The sequence below is a fragment of the Brassica napus genome, chromosome C8 (assembly GCF_020379485.1).
Source record: "Brassica napus cultivar Da-Ae chromosome C8, Da-Ae, whole genome shotgun sequence".
In the NCBI taxonomy this organism is placed as follows: Eukaryota; Viridiplantae; Streptophyta; class Magnoliopsida; order Brassicales; family Brassicaceae; genus Brassica; species Brassica napus.
The window spans coordinates 11114335-11130654 of NC_063451.1; the positions used below are offsets into that span (position 1 = coordinate 11114335).

At 35.7% G+C, this 16320-nt stretch overlaps 2 protein-coding genes across 2 annotated transcripts; one reads left to right on the forward strand and one right to left on the reverse strand.

Annotated features, from left to right (window-relative positions):
• Window positions 1–5046: 5046 nt before the first annotated feature.
• LOC106384708 lies at window positions 5047–6958 on the reverse strand. Its single transcript, XM_013824634.1, has 3 exons — window positions 6236–6958; window positions 5224–5792; window positions 5047–5137 (listed from the first exon to the last, which is right to left on the reverse strand). Exons 1-3 carry the CDS (start codon window positions 6956–6958, stop codon window positions 5047–5049), a joined length of 1383 nt encoding a protein of 460 aa, XP_013680088.1.
• A 4895-nt stretch (window positions 6959–11853) lies between these two features.
• LOC106384707 (uncharacterized protein At4g06598-like) lies at window positions 11854–13662 on the forward strand. Its single transcript, XM_013824633.2, has 5 exons — window positions 11854–12014; window positions 12142–12717; window positions 12917–12992; window positions 13100–13226; window positions 13320–13662. Exons 2-5 carry the CDS (start codon window positions 12152–12154, stop codon window positions 13481–13483), a joined length of 933 nt encoding a protein of 310 aa, XP_013680087.1. The 5' UTR covers window positions 11854–12014; window positions 12142–12151; the 3' UTR covers window positions 13484–13662.
• Window positions 13663–16320: the final 2658 nt, after the last annotated feature.

Below are 16320 nucleotides of genomic sequence, written 5' to 3' on the forward strand. Positions count from 1 at the left end.
CAGTTTTAGACTTCGTGTAGAAGTGGCTCAGGAACGCTGATCGGACCTTGTCCCATGAGGTAAGAGAACTGGTCGGCAGAGATTGGAGCCAGCGAGAAGCTTTTCCTTCAAGAGAAAATGGGAACAGCGTGCTTTTGACATAGTTTTGACATAGTCTGGTGGCACTCCGTTAGAGCGAGAGAAATTGCAGATTCTCTCAAAGGCTTCGATGTGGTCCATCGGGATGTCACTAGTGAGACCGCTGAACGTGCTCTTCTGTACCAGACTTATCAGTGCAGGTTTGATCTCATAATCTTGCTGAGTGCAAGGAGGAGGGTTGATGGGGGGAGCGGTTAGAAGCGAAGTTCCGCGGAAGGTTCCGCTCCCCAATAGGAGCACCACGCTCTTCTCGCACGGCGTTCTCAGCTGCTTCTTGAGCAGCTTGTTGCTGATTTTGGATGGTCTGCTGCATCTGCAACATCTGTTGTTGCTGAGCCTGCATTTGTTGTTGAATGATTGCCAATGCCGCAGTGAGGTCATCCTGATGGCCGTGATCACCCATGTTGGTGTCGGTTGTTCTCGGTTGTTGACGATTCTGTCTTTCTAATCATGTGAGTTCGTCGTTGGTCAGTTGACGTAGTGGTCCTTGTGCGTTGCTCCGGGTATGTCTCCTGGTCATGCACTTGGATCATCTGTTCCAACAATGAATTAAAAGCAAGTTAGATATCTCAGACTAAATATTAAATCGAAAAATAAAGGTAAAAGCCTGGTCCCCGTTGCAACGGCGCCAAAACTTGATACACTAAAAATGAATCCTTGCTACTGTCAAGTTAACAGTGGTAATTGTAATATTTGAGATTCAATCCAGAGGACCAGTTTACTCCTTACTCTTATGAGTTCAATATTAAGCTGGGAAACATGTGGGGTTTTAAAATCAGTGGTGACGCAAGTAACTAGAATACCTAGAGATTCAAATTCGATTTAAATGAAAGCCGGCTTAGGGTTGTTCATCGGGTGTCAATGCGGAACCAAATAAGTATTCAAGTGCAATGAGGTGCGGTCCAAAACTCGGATCACTCGGCTAGAACAATCCACTATCGTGGACTCGTTCCCTTTGCTGATCGGTCTTGATACCTAAGCTCTCACTTGGAACAGGACGTGATAGCAAGCCTTAGAGATCAGGTCCGATTAGTTCACTTAATACCCTAATATCTACTCTCGCTGATTAGGGATATGAAGCTCATTCAATATATGTCGATTTATCTCCTAAGCTAGGTGATTAAACTAGAGATCGAACATTAAGTGATCAATTCAATGCAAGCAATAAGAACAATATGAATGAAGAACAATTAAAATCACTTATATGCGTTTAGTTCATGCGATCGATACCCTAAAACCCTAAACAAGCTTAGCCGACTACTCAATCATAAAGCAAGATGACACAGACATGATTTCTGAATAATACTGCATATAAAATAGAGTAGAAAGACAAGGGTTCAGGATGATCTTCTCGTGAAAATGAGAGATGAAGCCGTCTCCCCTACAAGTTGCTCGATCCAAAAATCGTTCTAGGTCTCTTGTAAAACTAGCCTCCTTCATTAGAAATGATAGCATAGACATTTTATATGGAGGCGCCAGTGGTAAAGAGAAAAGGAGAGAAAATCTAGGGCAAACCCCTGAAATCTTGGAGGTTTCCTTAATAGTCGGGAACAGTCAGTCGCTTGCTCTCTTTGGGAATAACCTTCGGATTGATCTGACTGGCTGTTCTGCGTTAGATATTCCAAAATGGCATATTCCTTCATGGCACTCTCTTCTTTACTCTTTCACCTGCTCCAAACCTGAAATGATATCGAATAAGCATGAATTAGGACTGAGAATTAACTCAAAGAACACATATAATGGTATTAAAAACACCATATGTCAATAATCTCTGACCGGCACATGGGCATTAAGAATGTGTGTGATAAGGTGTTTCCGTGGGCTACCCGAGGAATATGTTATTATCACCTTCAACAGAACATTGTGAAAAAGTATAAAGGGAAGCATATCTTGTACTTGGTGAAAGGTGCTGCTTATGCTCATACACTTTACGATTTTCACCGGTAGATGGATGAGATAAGGAGTGCAAACCCGGAACTTGCAACCTACTTGGAGAATGCCGACGTGACCCTATGGTCAAGGGTTCATTGTCAGGGAGACCGGTACAACATAAAAACTAGCAACATCGCTGAATCTATTAATTCCGCACTGAAGCGAGCTAGTGGATTTTTGATTCATTTCCTGTTGGAATTCATAAGGGATAAGCTATCAAGGTGGTTTTGGAAAAGGAGAGAAGATGCTTTGAGTCTCACAACTCAACATAGTCGGGGGGGGTTTAATACTTGCTTGTTGTTCGATCGGAGATAGCAGATACAATGTATGTCCAACAAATTGATTGATGGCGATTCTTTGTGCAAGGTGGCAAAAAGGACTGTGTTGTTGATTTGGAACATCGAAAGTGTGATTGTGGTGTCTATGGTGTCGAGAAGATACCTTGCTCTCATGCTATAGCAGCTGGATCATATGATGGTTTGCATATCTCCACACTTGTATGTCCAGTCTACTTAAAAGATACTTTGTTTGCAGGATACTCATTGAATATATATCCTTGTGCTGGACAACAAGTTGAGGCACACACATGCTTTCCTCCGGAAGTAAAGCGTGGTCTGGGGAGATAGAAGAAATCAAGATGGCAATCTTGGTTGGAGCTATCTAGGATGAGAGGACACACGCCCCGGAAGCAACACAGCGTTTATAGGTGATCGGTTTGCAAAGAACCTGGCCATACGCGTCCACATTGTAAGAACTGACGTGGACGACCTTCTCGTAAGTCGTCAGAAGACTTAACTTCTGGATGACCTTCTGATTAGTCGTCCAGATGACTTAACTTCTGGACAACCTTCTGGTTAGTCGTCCAGATGACTTAACTTCTGGACGACCTTCTAGTAAGTCGTCCAGAAGACTTAACTCCTGGACGACCTTCTGATTAGTCGTCCAGAAGACTATCTATCTGCGTATCTGTTTTGACTTTGTGTTATGAACTTTTCTGTATTGTAATTTATCTGCTTTTGTTATGACTTTGTGTTATGAATCTGCTTCTGTTATGACTTTGTGTTATGAATATGTGTTATGAACTTAATTGCAACTTAAAAAGCCAACAACTCCACCATTAGATTAGATTATCCGAAAGGTTACAACACTACCAAACTAATTTCCTACGAAATGATAGTTTGGTACGAGGATAGGTTACAAAAAACTACATCCTATCCTGACCCTGTTACAACAACATTTCCTTCCTAATCTGTCATACAAAAGACATTTCATCCCACAAGTTCAAGTACAAATAAAACATCATTAACCTTGCTGGTCATAAGTTGCAAGGTTCTCATCATTGTCTTCGTTCTCTTTTGCATGGCCTTCAGGAGTCTCCTTAAATATATCCAACGCCATCTTCTCCCTTATAGCCTTCGAGTTCTTGTTACAAAGCGCTGGAGGAAATGACATCCCAAGAGCATGACATTCGATGTACTTCAGAGCGAACACGCCACAATAACCAGCTCAGCACTGAGGTACTCCAACAGTAACTCTCTCATATGTGTATGGCTCCAGTGTGTGTTTGACACGTTCTTCGTCGGAGCCAGTGCACTCAACGAGCAGATAAGGGACCATGTTGACAAAAGGCTCCATGAGCACATCGAGTTCTGCAGCTCTAATATGTGTTAAAATGCTGTCCTAGACCACTATGTGCCTCTTAGGGATCGATATCCAAATAAGAATCCAATGCTCGTTCCTGAAGTTCACTGGCGCATAAATATCATCCACATCCAACCCCGAAACCTTCATAGATGGGCAAAATGATGGTAGAATGCCTGCGTGATAATTCCACGCCCCACCAGGGAGTCTTCTTCCTAAGCCGTTGATCTCGCCCTCGTCGCTCTTAAATTTCGGGTAATGGTGGGACCACTGATGAGAAAATACATGATCAAGAAGGCACAGTCTCTCACTCCTTAAATGATGTGGATTATCTTGGTACCGTTGCCTCAGTACATTAATAAAAGCATCCATATGCTGCATATAAAACAATACAAGTAAGAGATACTTATCATACAATAGAAGACTAATTGGTAAGTTGTATGTTAAGTCTTCTAGAGAAGACATACTACTGGTAAAGGGGAAACTAGAAGACATAGCAGGAGACTTACACCGTCATTCTAAGGGGGTTCGGAGGGTGAAATAAAACCGACTTGGACATCTACGTGGTTTTTTGGCCATATGTGTTTTAAAATAACTGCAAACACAAAATGTAAATAAGCCGGATATTTTTGTATAATAAAGGAAGCCATTATGGGACATTCTCACTTACGGATCAAGTTTCACCCAGTCAGTGAGCACCTTCGATATCTTCTTGTCAAAGGGTGCAAAAGGATCATAGCCTTGGCCAACCCTTTTGTTTGGAATGATCACTTTGGCAGTGTTGTTTCCCTTAAAAGGAGTTTTCTGTGAGGCAGCAAGTTTCCTTGGTCGCTCACTCTTTCCACGGACATGTGCCATAGCAGCATTCATCTTTCTCTGCCTTCTAGTTTCCCCCTTCTGTAAATCTGAATCAGTGGGTTCTTCTTTGTCCAATACAAGAACGCTAGGTTCACCACTCTGTTCTGGAGGTTCATATGCTATCACAAGACTCAGGTCTTTCGAGGAACTCGGTTCTTGGGGGTCATTCTGTCATGCTTTCGCCCCATTTTGTCATGTTTTCTCTCCATTCACACTCTCACTCTGCAATTTCGATGTACAAAATGTGTTTATAAAAGCTTAACCAAATATCCAATTGAAAGGATGAAACAAAATCCATACATAAGCAAATGATCCAAGCACACTGGAAACAAACACACATGTTCCGACATACAAAAAACAAAGCACATCATTCCTTATTCCTAGCACTTTTTCTAGTCAATCTCTTCTCTGTGATTTTGGGAGAGGTTTTGGTACTAACCCCGGGTTCGTGCACACGTTTTTCCGGATTTGAAGTTGTCATTTGAAGTTCATTAGATGCAGTCCCTTTTTGGTGATTCCCACCTTCTTCTCCACAGCTTCTATCCTATCCCCCAGCAACTTGATCTCCCTAAGGCACATCCAAAACCCATCCCTTATGACATCAGCTATGCCCTTGAAGCTTTTTTCAATCTGCTCCTTGGTCATCCCACCAACAGGCGTAGAAGCCTCTGAACGAGCATCTGCACGGGTTCGTGCACACGCTTTTCCGGATTTGAAGTTGTCATTTGAAGTTCATTAGATGCAGTCCCTTTTTTGGTGATTCCCACCTTCTTCTCCACAGCTTCTATCCTATCCCCCAGAAACTTGATCTCCCTAAGGCACATCCCAAACCCATCCCTCATGACATCAGATATGCCCTTGAAGCTTTTTTCAATCTGCTCCTTGGTCATCCCACCAACAGACGTAGAAGCCTCTGAACGAGCATCTGCACGTGCCTCAGCAGAAGGCAGTTTACTCGCCTCAACAGATGCCGCTTTACGAGCTTTCTTCCAAGGTACTGCACTTTCCTCCTTCACACCACTCTCTGTCTCCACTGCACTCTCTTCCTTCTTCACTATCGGTTTAGTACCGGTGACTTCCCAGCAATTCATGGTCCAGTTCCAATCATCTTTCGCATTAAACATGACTTTGATTATGTTCTCCGCGACCGGGTCCTCCACATCAAAGTCCCATCGTGGAAACATCTCAGCATAGTCCTTGCAGACGAAGTTGATCACGCTAGTCTGCAAAAATAAAAGATATTAACTCAGATAACAAAGACTGAAATCATCCAGAAAAGACTTCACAGAAGACTTCAAAGTAAGTCGTCTGGTAAGTCTTCCAGAGAAGACTTCGCTGAAGACTTAAAGTAAAGTCGTCTGATAAGTCTTCCAGAGAAGACTTCGCAGAAGACCCAAAGTAAGTCGTCTGGTAAGTCTTCCATAGAAGACTTCGCAGAAGACTTAAAGTAAAGTCGCCCAGACGACATAACTTTAAGTCTTCTACGAGGTCTTGTCTGGAAGACTTACCATACGACTTTCTTTAAAGTCTTCTGCAAAGTCTTAGGGAGTGAAGTTTAATACCTGTCTGCTAATGGCCTATTTAAAAAATCTGCGTCCTTTGCCACCATTGTAAGCCAGCAACAGCGGAGACGGTCTGTGTGGTAGGGGATACCCAATATTAGCACCAAATTCTGGCAGATCAAAGTACGCCCACACTGGAGAACTTGAACAAACCCATCAATAGTGTATGAATTTGAATCCAAATTTACACCCTTCACAGACTCCATCAGCACCTTAAACGCCACTCTCCCCCAAGAATAATTCTCAAATCTTTCTAAATCCATCACTAGCCTTGCAAGACTAGCCCGTGTAGCGGTTGAGTACTTTCTCCCTTCAATGAGCCGCATGCGATCTTCCCAAGACCACTCATCGCATCTCCCAAATGCTGCTTTTATATGCTCAGTAGTTGGCCCAGCATCGACATCAACACCCATCATCTCCCAGAAAGCAGCCATCTCCTTAGTAACCTCAACCCTTGGATTTTCCAGGTCCTCGATGTAATCGCAGTTCAGACCAGTGAGGTGTTCAAACTCCAACAGTGAAAACCTCACCGTTGAACACCTCACTGGTTGTGGACCAACGAGACTCCAGGTTTCATACTTCTTCTTGATGTTAAGCTGGAAACTGAACATATAATGAACAAGCCTTGAAACCCAACCAAAATTCAGCTCCTTGAACTTGATGAACACTCCCAACTTTGACTCCTTCAGCTCATCATATTCGTCAGCGTTTAGAGCTCGCCTTAGTGCAGTAAATAGCTTCGAGTCATCAGTGTGATAAGAAATCTTCAGTGCAGGGGGCTCTTCCCCTAATGTATACATCCGCTGCGGGAGTGCTGGTAAATCCATTTTCCGTCAGGCAAAACAATCAAAAACAAGCATCTCAAACACATAACAAGCGCACTATTCTAAATACAAATACTGGAAGACTTGCATGTAAATTTTAGTGAGAAGACTACTGAGACGACTTCCAGGAAGTCTTCTACGAAGTCTTACACTCTGGACGACTTCCAACGACGACTTAGGTCGTCTGGAAGACTTCCAGGAAGTCTTCTACGAAGTCTTACACTCTGGAAGACTTACACTATGGAAGACTTCCAGGAAGTCGTCTGAGTAGTCTTTCTGAATAAATACAAAAACTGTTTCTTTAAAAGATGGATGACTTACAATCGGAGAAGATATGGTCTCCAACGACACCAGCGGTTACAGATCTGGAAAAATCGACGGGAAAAGAAGAATCAAGACTACAATTTTTAGGGTTTTACGGCGGCTAAACGCCTTAAGACAAGAGAAATAACTTACCGGCGGCGGAGTTCAACGAGACGCGGTTTCAGATCTGAAACAAAGGAAGCAGATGGTCAGTTTAAACTACTAAAAACTCTACGCCATGAAAGAGAAACAAGATTTGTCGTAAGAGGAGAGGTTACCGGCGGTGAGAACGATGGAATACGCGAGATTACCGGCGGTGAGAAATCTGAGAAAATAACCGTCTTCGAAATCGCCTCTAGAGAGAAACGGCGCTAGGGTTTTGGAAAGTTATGAAAAAATGAAAAAATGGTATTTATATGTCCGGTAAATGATCCGGTTAAGTTTAAAAGTAAATTGGTAAAATAAAGGATTCGGTCCGATACGGACGACTTCCCTGTAAGTCGTCCATCTAAAATTATTCACCAAACGACTTCTATGGAAGTCGTCTAGACCCTAAACATAATCCCTAAACTTAATTAATTAACGAAACACTTCATAAAATCAAATTAAACTTCAAAAATGTTTGCTATATACAAAAATAAACACGTATAGGTAAAATTTGAATTTTCAAAAAAACATTCAAGCTTTCCAAAATCTAACCCTAAGAATACATACAATACTACAACATATGTTGCCAAACCCTAGACCAAAGAATACTATGATTCACTACCTACACTCATTATGTTGAAAACAATTCAATTTTGTTATATTTTAATTTATATCACTTAAAACTGTTTATAATTACATGATTTTAATTTTTCGCTTATCAAAATATTTTTTAAAACATTTATAAATTAGTTTTAAGATCAGCTACACCAGAAGACTTACTTTGAAGTCGTCTAGACGACTTCTAGCATCTCAGACGACTCAGGCGACTTAATGAGGCTATATTCGTAAAAATGGCTTCTGTTTTTTTATTTAGTCACAAGAGGCTGGCTGTAATTTCACAAGGCTTTTAGGTTAGTTTTGCATTTGATTCAAGTTTGGGTATAGGTTTGTGTTTAAAATCAAGTTATGAGTCATATTTGGCAAATCCCCCATTTTTATTTCATATGTAAAAATATGATTTACTAGACGTGTTAATTATAGTAGCTACATATTCTATATAGATTATAACATTTATATCGGTTATAAATAAATTAATATGTTAAGTTGTATGAGTTATACAAGTTTTACCCAGTCAAATGAAAAAAAAAATTAAATAAGAAAGATTGTGTAGCTGTAATTGAAGAAGGAAAAAATGATTATGTGGTTAAGATTAAAAGAAAAGAGAAAAAAAAATATGGATGTAATCTTGTGGCCAAGATTAAATCGTAGAGAAAATGATCTAATGGCCATGGTTGATACTTCATTAATGACATTTTAGTAAATATCATATCATATTCTCTTATTTCCTTATGATCCGATTCAGATTTAAACAAAGAGAAAAAGATCTGATAGCTTCTATTGCTCTTTCGTTAAGGGTAACATAATAATTTTCTAATTATTGTCTCCCATAGATTAAAATAGGTGGTTGTAGATTTTTTTTTGTCCCATGTCCCATCTAATCTATTAAAATAGGAGTACAAATTTGAATTACCCCTTAAACTTACAACTTATTTACAATCATATGCCACTGAAATAAATAATAAATCTAATGTTAAGTATTTATTGTATTTTCCTTATTTATTTAAAATTAAAACTATTACTTCCTATAATCTAGCTAACCAAACAGTTACCATATATTGATACTCTTGCAATCAATTAAAGATAAATTTCTATTATTGTTATTGTTTTTATGTTGTAGTTAAATATACTCCTAATTTTTATTGTAAAATATTGACAAACACACACATTCTCTTTATTTAAATCCAGTATAACAATGTAAAACGTTAGATAGACCAAAATACTTGAAGAATGAGTAATGGTTATTTACGTTGTTGTTGTTTTAGTACACTCAGGGCCTGACTGGTTCAACCGCAGCGGTTGCGGTTGCGGCTGCGGGAGTTTGCGGATGCGGGTGGTTGCTGTTTCTAGCGGTTTTAAGAGATTTATACGACTGGTTCTGCGGTTAGAAATTGGTGCGTTTGCGGGATACTTATGACTGGTTAACTACCAAACGCAACAGCGGTTAAATAATAAATTAACAATATTTACATTTTATATCATTATAAAATATCAAAAATAATAATATTATAATAGATATAAAATTTATATTTAGAAAGTTATAGTTTAAACTTTTTAAAAATTATAGAAAATATTTTCATTTTAAAGTTTTATAATATTAATTAAAATATAATAGATATATTTTAGTATTTTTATAATTCTAATTTAAAATTTTTATTTAATATTTTTATTTTTGTATTTAAATTGTTTTAGAAAAAAAAAAAAAATTTATCCTCCCGCAACCGCAAACGCTAGCTGGAACCAGCTTTTGAATTTATGAGGTTTAGAGCGATTTGGAGCGATTTGGAGCGGTTTGGAGCGGTTTGAGCGATTGTTGCAAAACGCCAACAACCTCTACCAACCGCAAAAGCTGCGGTTGCGGGTGGTAGCGGGAAAACCAGTCATACCCTCAGTCTCATGCACTTAATCATGATGATGATTTGAATTTTTGTGGAAATATATCGTAACTATATGTAATTTGACATATGCAGTAATAATAATTATTATGCAGTTGAATAGAGAAAAATACAATATTATTTTAAAACTACATACTTATATTTTTTCATTATTTATTAGTAATAAATTTAGGTATCTATTTAATAAATTTAGAATATAATATTGTTTGAAAGCTATGTAGTTATATTTTTCATTATTTATTAGTAATATCTAAAAAGCAAAAACCACATGAAGGAGTTATTTACATAATATATAATTAAAATATAAATTAGTATGTAAATATATTAGACATATGCAGTAATAATACTTATTATGCAGTTGAATAGAGAAAAATACAATATTTTATTAAAACTACGTACTTATATTTTTCATTATTTATTAGTAATAAATTTAGGTATTTATTAAATACGTTGTTTGAAAGCTATGTAGTAATAATAATTTAGAATACAATATTGTAAATATATTAGACATATGCACTAATAACAATTATTATGCAGTTGAATAGAGAAAAATACAATATTATTTAAAAAACTACATACTTATATTTTTCATTATTTATTAGTAATAAATTTAGGTATCTATTTAATAAATTTAGAATACAATATCCAAATAACTAATGTATCTAAAACTTTAAATATTTGTACAAAAAATAACCATATTATTCGAGTCGGTTGATATATTTTGTATCCAAACTAAAAATACCTAAAAATAATCAAATAATCAAAAGTAATCATATTATCCGTTTTGGTATGGATTCGATTATGATGTATAGAAACCTAAAATATTCAAATAACCAATATACATTTAGTTATATAGTGATACATCTAAAATATACGATACTAATTATGAAAAATAAATATCAATTTTAAATTAAAAATAATCAAAACCTGCACGGGTGTGCGGGTCAATCTCTAGTAAGAGATTAATGTCCCTCTGGACAACCCACTGACTGTCTTGGTTGAGGCTCTTTGGTCTGGTCTACCCAATTTTTTGGTTGGCCCATCTTTGGCTAAACCTCATTTTGGGCGAAGATTTGTTTTTCTTTCTTAGTGTCCAAACACAAGTCTTCATGTCATTTTTTCGATCCCGACATCTTCTTCTTTCAATTCGCCAAAGTGCTAGACAAAAACTGACAATGCCTTTTTAAGTGACATGGTCCTTGCTCTGGTCATGGATCCCTAAGGTACAAACACGTAATCATCTTCCTTGGTCGTGGTCAGGTTAGAATCATTTTCTAGCTTCACTATTACTGTACTGCAGCTAGAACACAGGCTGTGTGGTCCCTATATCCATCACGCTATCATCGTCTTTTTCTTTAAGCAAGGCGAGCTTGTCAGCCAATTGCTTAGCCTCATCGATCCAATTATAGAGTTCCTTTAAATTTTATTTTGATCTTATATTATATAATACATATGGTATATAGGATACAATAAAACAAGGCTATTTTACAAATATGATAAAATATACTCTTTCCATCTCACATTAAATGGAGTCGTGGAGTAAAATTTAGTTACAAAATAAATATTGTTTTAGAATTTTAATACAAATTTTTTTAACTTTATTTTTCAATTAACTTTTCTAATTAGTTGAAATATAGTTAGTTATATACGTAATGATACTTCTATTTAGAAAATAAACAAAATTAAATATATATTTTAATATGTATGCACAAATCTAAAACAATACTTAGATTGAAATGGATGGAGTAACAAGAATGAATTATAACTAGTATTGTGTACCGTACGTGATGAGGCAATGGTGAAGAACGCTATTTTGGGACATGACAACAAGAAGAAACAGAGTAGTAAACTAAATAAAGAAAATAACAAGAACGATTGTTTTCACGAAAAGCACGCTATAGAAACCATCAACATGGATTGTTTTGATCTGGCATCTCTCTCTATTTAGCGATTGGGATTAGTTCATTGTCTTTTCGCATTCTAAGAAAGAAGGGGTAATTGACACTAACACAGGAGGAGATTACATCGCGGGATATACCATTTTCCTCCACGTCGGAGGTTTGGTACAAAACGTCTCCTAAGTATTGTCCTTTAAGGTATATATGTCCTAACAAACTTCATTCAAGAATAGGAAAAAGATCAAAATAATGGTTTCTGCACTTTTTCGTTGACCATGATCAAGACATTCTTTGTTTTTTTAATACATGTAATTCTCCCTTCAAGATTTTGAAGAATGGAAGGTTCAGGCAGTTTATCCAACGCAGGAAATTTTGGATCTGTTGGAAGACAATCACAAGCTTCCCAAATGAACAGGGAGAATAGTATTTCTCCTCCAAGTAATATGCACCATCACAGTGCTTCTTTAAATAATCTTCTCATAGATGAGCAACCACCTTGGCTCGATGATCTCCTAAGCGAGCCAGCGTCACCTAAGATCAACAAAGGTCATAGGCGTTCAGCTAGTGACACATCTGCCTACTTGAACTCAGCTTTTATGCCTTTTAGAGAAGATGACCTTCTGAATAGTCATTTTTCTGGGCCATCTGGGCTAGTGCAGAACATTAATCGGCATGATGATTTGTGGCAGCCTAACTCTTACGACAACCACGGTAAATTGGGATGGGAGTTTTCTAACAAAAATGGAACTAATTTCCAAACACATGTGTCCTGGGGAGCTGTAAATAAAGCAGGTACCTCTGCCTCGAAATCAGCTGAAACACAAGTAAGTAAAATGAAAGAAGGCTCTTTCACAAAACCAGACGGTCCTGGATCAAAAACTGACTCTAAACGTATCAAACAGTAAGGGGTCTTATTCTTGTACATATATACATACAACTTAGTACTAGTAGACATATATTTCATTTACCACAAATCTGCTTGCTTTTTTCCTGATGCGGGTTATAGTCATCCACAAACAAAATTGGTTGGGTTTAAACGTTCGATTGCTTGTACTCTAATCACCTATTATTGTATTATGTAATTCTCACTTAAACTGCAGCCAAAATGCTCACCGGGCACGTCTAAGGAGGCTTGAGTACATATCAGATTTGGAAAGAACCATCCAAGTGCTACAAGTAAGATTTAAAAATGAACATATTCCATATAGTCTTTAATTTCATGAACATCAGTAAACGCTATGTACATCTATGTACATTATACATAATGAATTTTTTTCCAACAGGCTCAAGGATGTGAAATGTCATCTGCCATTCACTACTTGGATCAACAGCTAGTCATGCTTAGCATGGAAAATAGAGCATTAAAACAACGTCTGGATAGTTTAGCAGAAATCCAAAAGCTTAAACATGGTAAGTAATCTTCAATCAACAATAAAGTTTCTCACTAAAATCCCAAAATATATTTTTTTCTTGCGAAATTGTAATTTTGGGTGGTTGATACAGTGGAGCAACAATTCCTTGAAAGAGAGATAGGAAATCTGAAGTTTCGAAAGCACCAACAACAACCACAACAAAATCAGAAACAAATGCAGCAGAACCGATACGACAACTACCGCCCACCCGCCACACAGGAACCCGAGTCCCAGTTTGCAGCCTTGGCAATATGATTTAGGAAATTCTGGATCCAGTTCCAGTTAAATTTCTCACTATGCTCTATAATAAGATCTTATAAATCTTTTTCTCAATGTTCATATACGATAGGTAACCCAGTAAAGTTTGCAGTCTTGAATGAATGCCTGAGAAAAGTATAGTAGTAACATATATTATAATGTGGATGTTCAAGTTCTTCTCTTTTTATTTAATTATTTTTATTGAAGATGTGTAAGAGAATTTCGTCTATGAAACAGCTCTACCATGTTAATTGTGTTGTAATATATATATATATATATATATATATATATATTGAAGCCCTTTCTCGAAAAAAAAATACATATATATATTATTTATAATATGATTTGTCTACACTTTTAAATCGGCCAATTCTTATATCAAACGAGGACCGCGGTCCCGATCAGTAAATAAACACGTACCATGTACTAAAACATACATCAACAAAAAATATATTCAAATTTCATACATGTACAAAGATATTTAGCTTATTTCATACATTGACCGTCTCTCTGTTAGTCAAATGATAACGGATGCTGACGTGATTTTTACATTTTAATTAATTAATAAAAAATAACACAAATCATTTGTCGTTGGGTGGAGTCGAAACCGGGTTCAAGCAATATTGAAACAAACACTGAACCATTGAGCCAAACCAGATTATTGGTTATGTTATCTATTGTGGCTTATTTATATCTAATATGTTATGTTCTTATATTTTTAATTATCTAACATTAGTTCTACAAATAAATAAATTCTAAGTAATTGTGTTTAATTACCTTAATTATTATTATTGTGTTCTAAAAATATCAAAATTTCAAAATATAACTTTTAAAAATCAAAAGGCATTTTTCGAAATTTAAAAAGAAAATATGAAAACATATTTTTTGAAAAATTGAAAAAAAAATTCAAAAATTATTATAAAAGGTTTGAATCTGAAAACATATATTCAAAAATAATTTTAGATTTAATTATATATTTTTTTATTTAAATAAATTTAAACAATTATTTAAATATAAATAATTATTTAAATAAATATAGCTCTATAAATATAAATAATTATTTAAATAAATAAAAATAAAATAAAAATATTTTTAAAGACATTTTTGAATTATCTGTTTTCAAATTCAATTTTTTTAAATAATAATTTGTTAGAAATTGTTTTTCAATTGTTTTTTTCATATTTTCTTTTAAAATTTTTAAAATGTTTTTTTTTTTCAAAGTTTTATTTGTATTTTAAAATTTTAAAATTTTTTAGAGCAAAATAACAATTATTTTGGTAAATTAACACAATTTCTTAGAATTTATATATGTTTTGTGGAACTAATTCTAGATAATTAGAAATATATGAACGAAATATATTAGATATAAGTAAGACACAATAGATAATTCATTCATTAACCTTGTGTGGCACGGTGGTTGAGTGCATGGTACATAATGGGTTGAACTCAGGTTCGATACCCCCTAACATCCAATTAAATTATTTTTTTTACATATATGATAGCATCCGTTACCATTTATTTAACGGAGATACGGTCAATGTATGGATAGACCTAAATATCTTTGTACATATATGAAATTTGAATATATTTTGTGTTGATGTATGTTGTAGCATATTGTACGTGTTTATGTACTGATCGGGACCGCGGCCCTCTGTTGATGTATGAATTGGCCGATTTTCTGATAATTAGAAATATGTAAACATAACATATTAGATATAAATAGGACACAATAGATAACATAACTAATAATCTGGTTTGGCACAATGGTTCAGCGTTTGTTTCAATATCGTTCGAACCCGGTTTCGACTCCACCCAACGACAAATGATTTGTATTATTTTTTATTAATTAATTAAAATGTAAAAGCCATGTCAGCATCCGTTAAAGCCACATCAGCATCCGTTATCATTTGACTAACAGAGAGACGGTCAATGTATGAAATAAGCTAAATATATTTGTACATGTATGAAATTTGAATATATTTTGTGTTGATGTATGTTTTAGCACATGGTACGTGTTTATATACTGATCGGGACCGCGACCCTCTGTTGATGTATGAATTGACCGATTTCCCCCTATTTAGAGTATAAGCAGTGGGAGTTTCTTCCTCTAATTTCTCAGTAAAATAACTAATTAAATAATGCAAAAAAGAGAGACAAAATAGAAAAGAAGAAAGACGTCGCTCAGGAAAGAAACTTTAAATAAGTTTTGAAAGATTAATATGCTATGTATCTCTTTTTGTTTGGTACATCACATTAAAAATAAATACAAAACTAAATAAAATAAAAATCTATATCTCTATATAAAGTACGGATTACTTCTCTCCTATCGTGTCCACCTAGAATTTCAACTCACTAATTCGTGCATCCTAGAGCCGCCACGTGTCCTAATCTCTAAAACACATCGTTTCATTTAATTTGGTAAACAATATTTGTGGACTTTCATACAAATTGGGTTTTATGTTTTGCTTAATAAAGTTCATTCCCTACAAGAAAAAGAAGTGATACATATTAAACAAAACTTTATCGGGAACGAGTGTTTCCTATCATTTTTCGACAATCCTAATTTCATCGGAGTTTGGGTCTAGAAAATCACCATTTGTTGGAAAATTTTCGGTAAGTTACGATAACATATATTGTCGGAAATTTTCATTAGGAAATTATCTGAATGTACCGATGACTTTTTGAGTAATCCACCTCCGATTAGTTTTCGGCAGCTGAAAATATTTATACAAAAAACAATTATTTTAATTAAATTATAACAAATATTAAAAATCTTCATATATTTCATTGCATAATAAATGTAAAAATTCAATAACAAAAAAATCAAAAGGAAA

Coding starts and splice junctions, on each gene's coding strand:
- LOC106384708 (XM_013824634.1), bottom strand. CDS start 6,958: ATGGATTTACCAGCACTCCCGCAGCGGATGTATACATTAGGGGAAGAG. Junction 5,793..6,235: donor CTTTGATCTGCCAGAATTTG/GTGCTAATATTG, acceptor TTATTTTTGCAG/ACTAGCGTGATCAACTTCGT. Junction 5,138..5,223: donor GTTCAGAGGCTTCTACGCCT/GTTGGTGGGATG, acceptor GATGTGCCTTAG/GGAGATCAAGTTGCTGGGGG.
- LOC106384707 (XM_013824633.2), top strand. CDS start 12,152: ATGGAAGGTTCAGGCAGTTTATCCAACGCAGGAAATTTTGGATCTGTT. Junction 12,993..13,099: donor GAACCATCCAAGTGCTACAA/GTAAGATTTAAA, acceptor TTTTTCCAACAG/GCTCAAGGATGTGAAATGTC. Junction 13,227..13,319: donor AATCCAAAAGCTTAAACATG/GTAAGTAATCTT, acceptor TGGTTGATACAG/TGGAGCAACAATTCCTTGAA.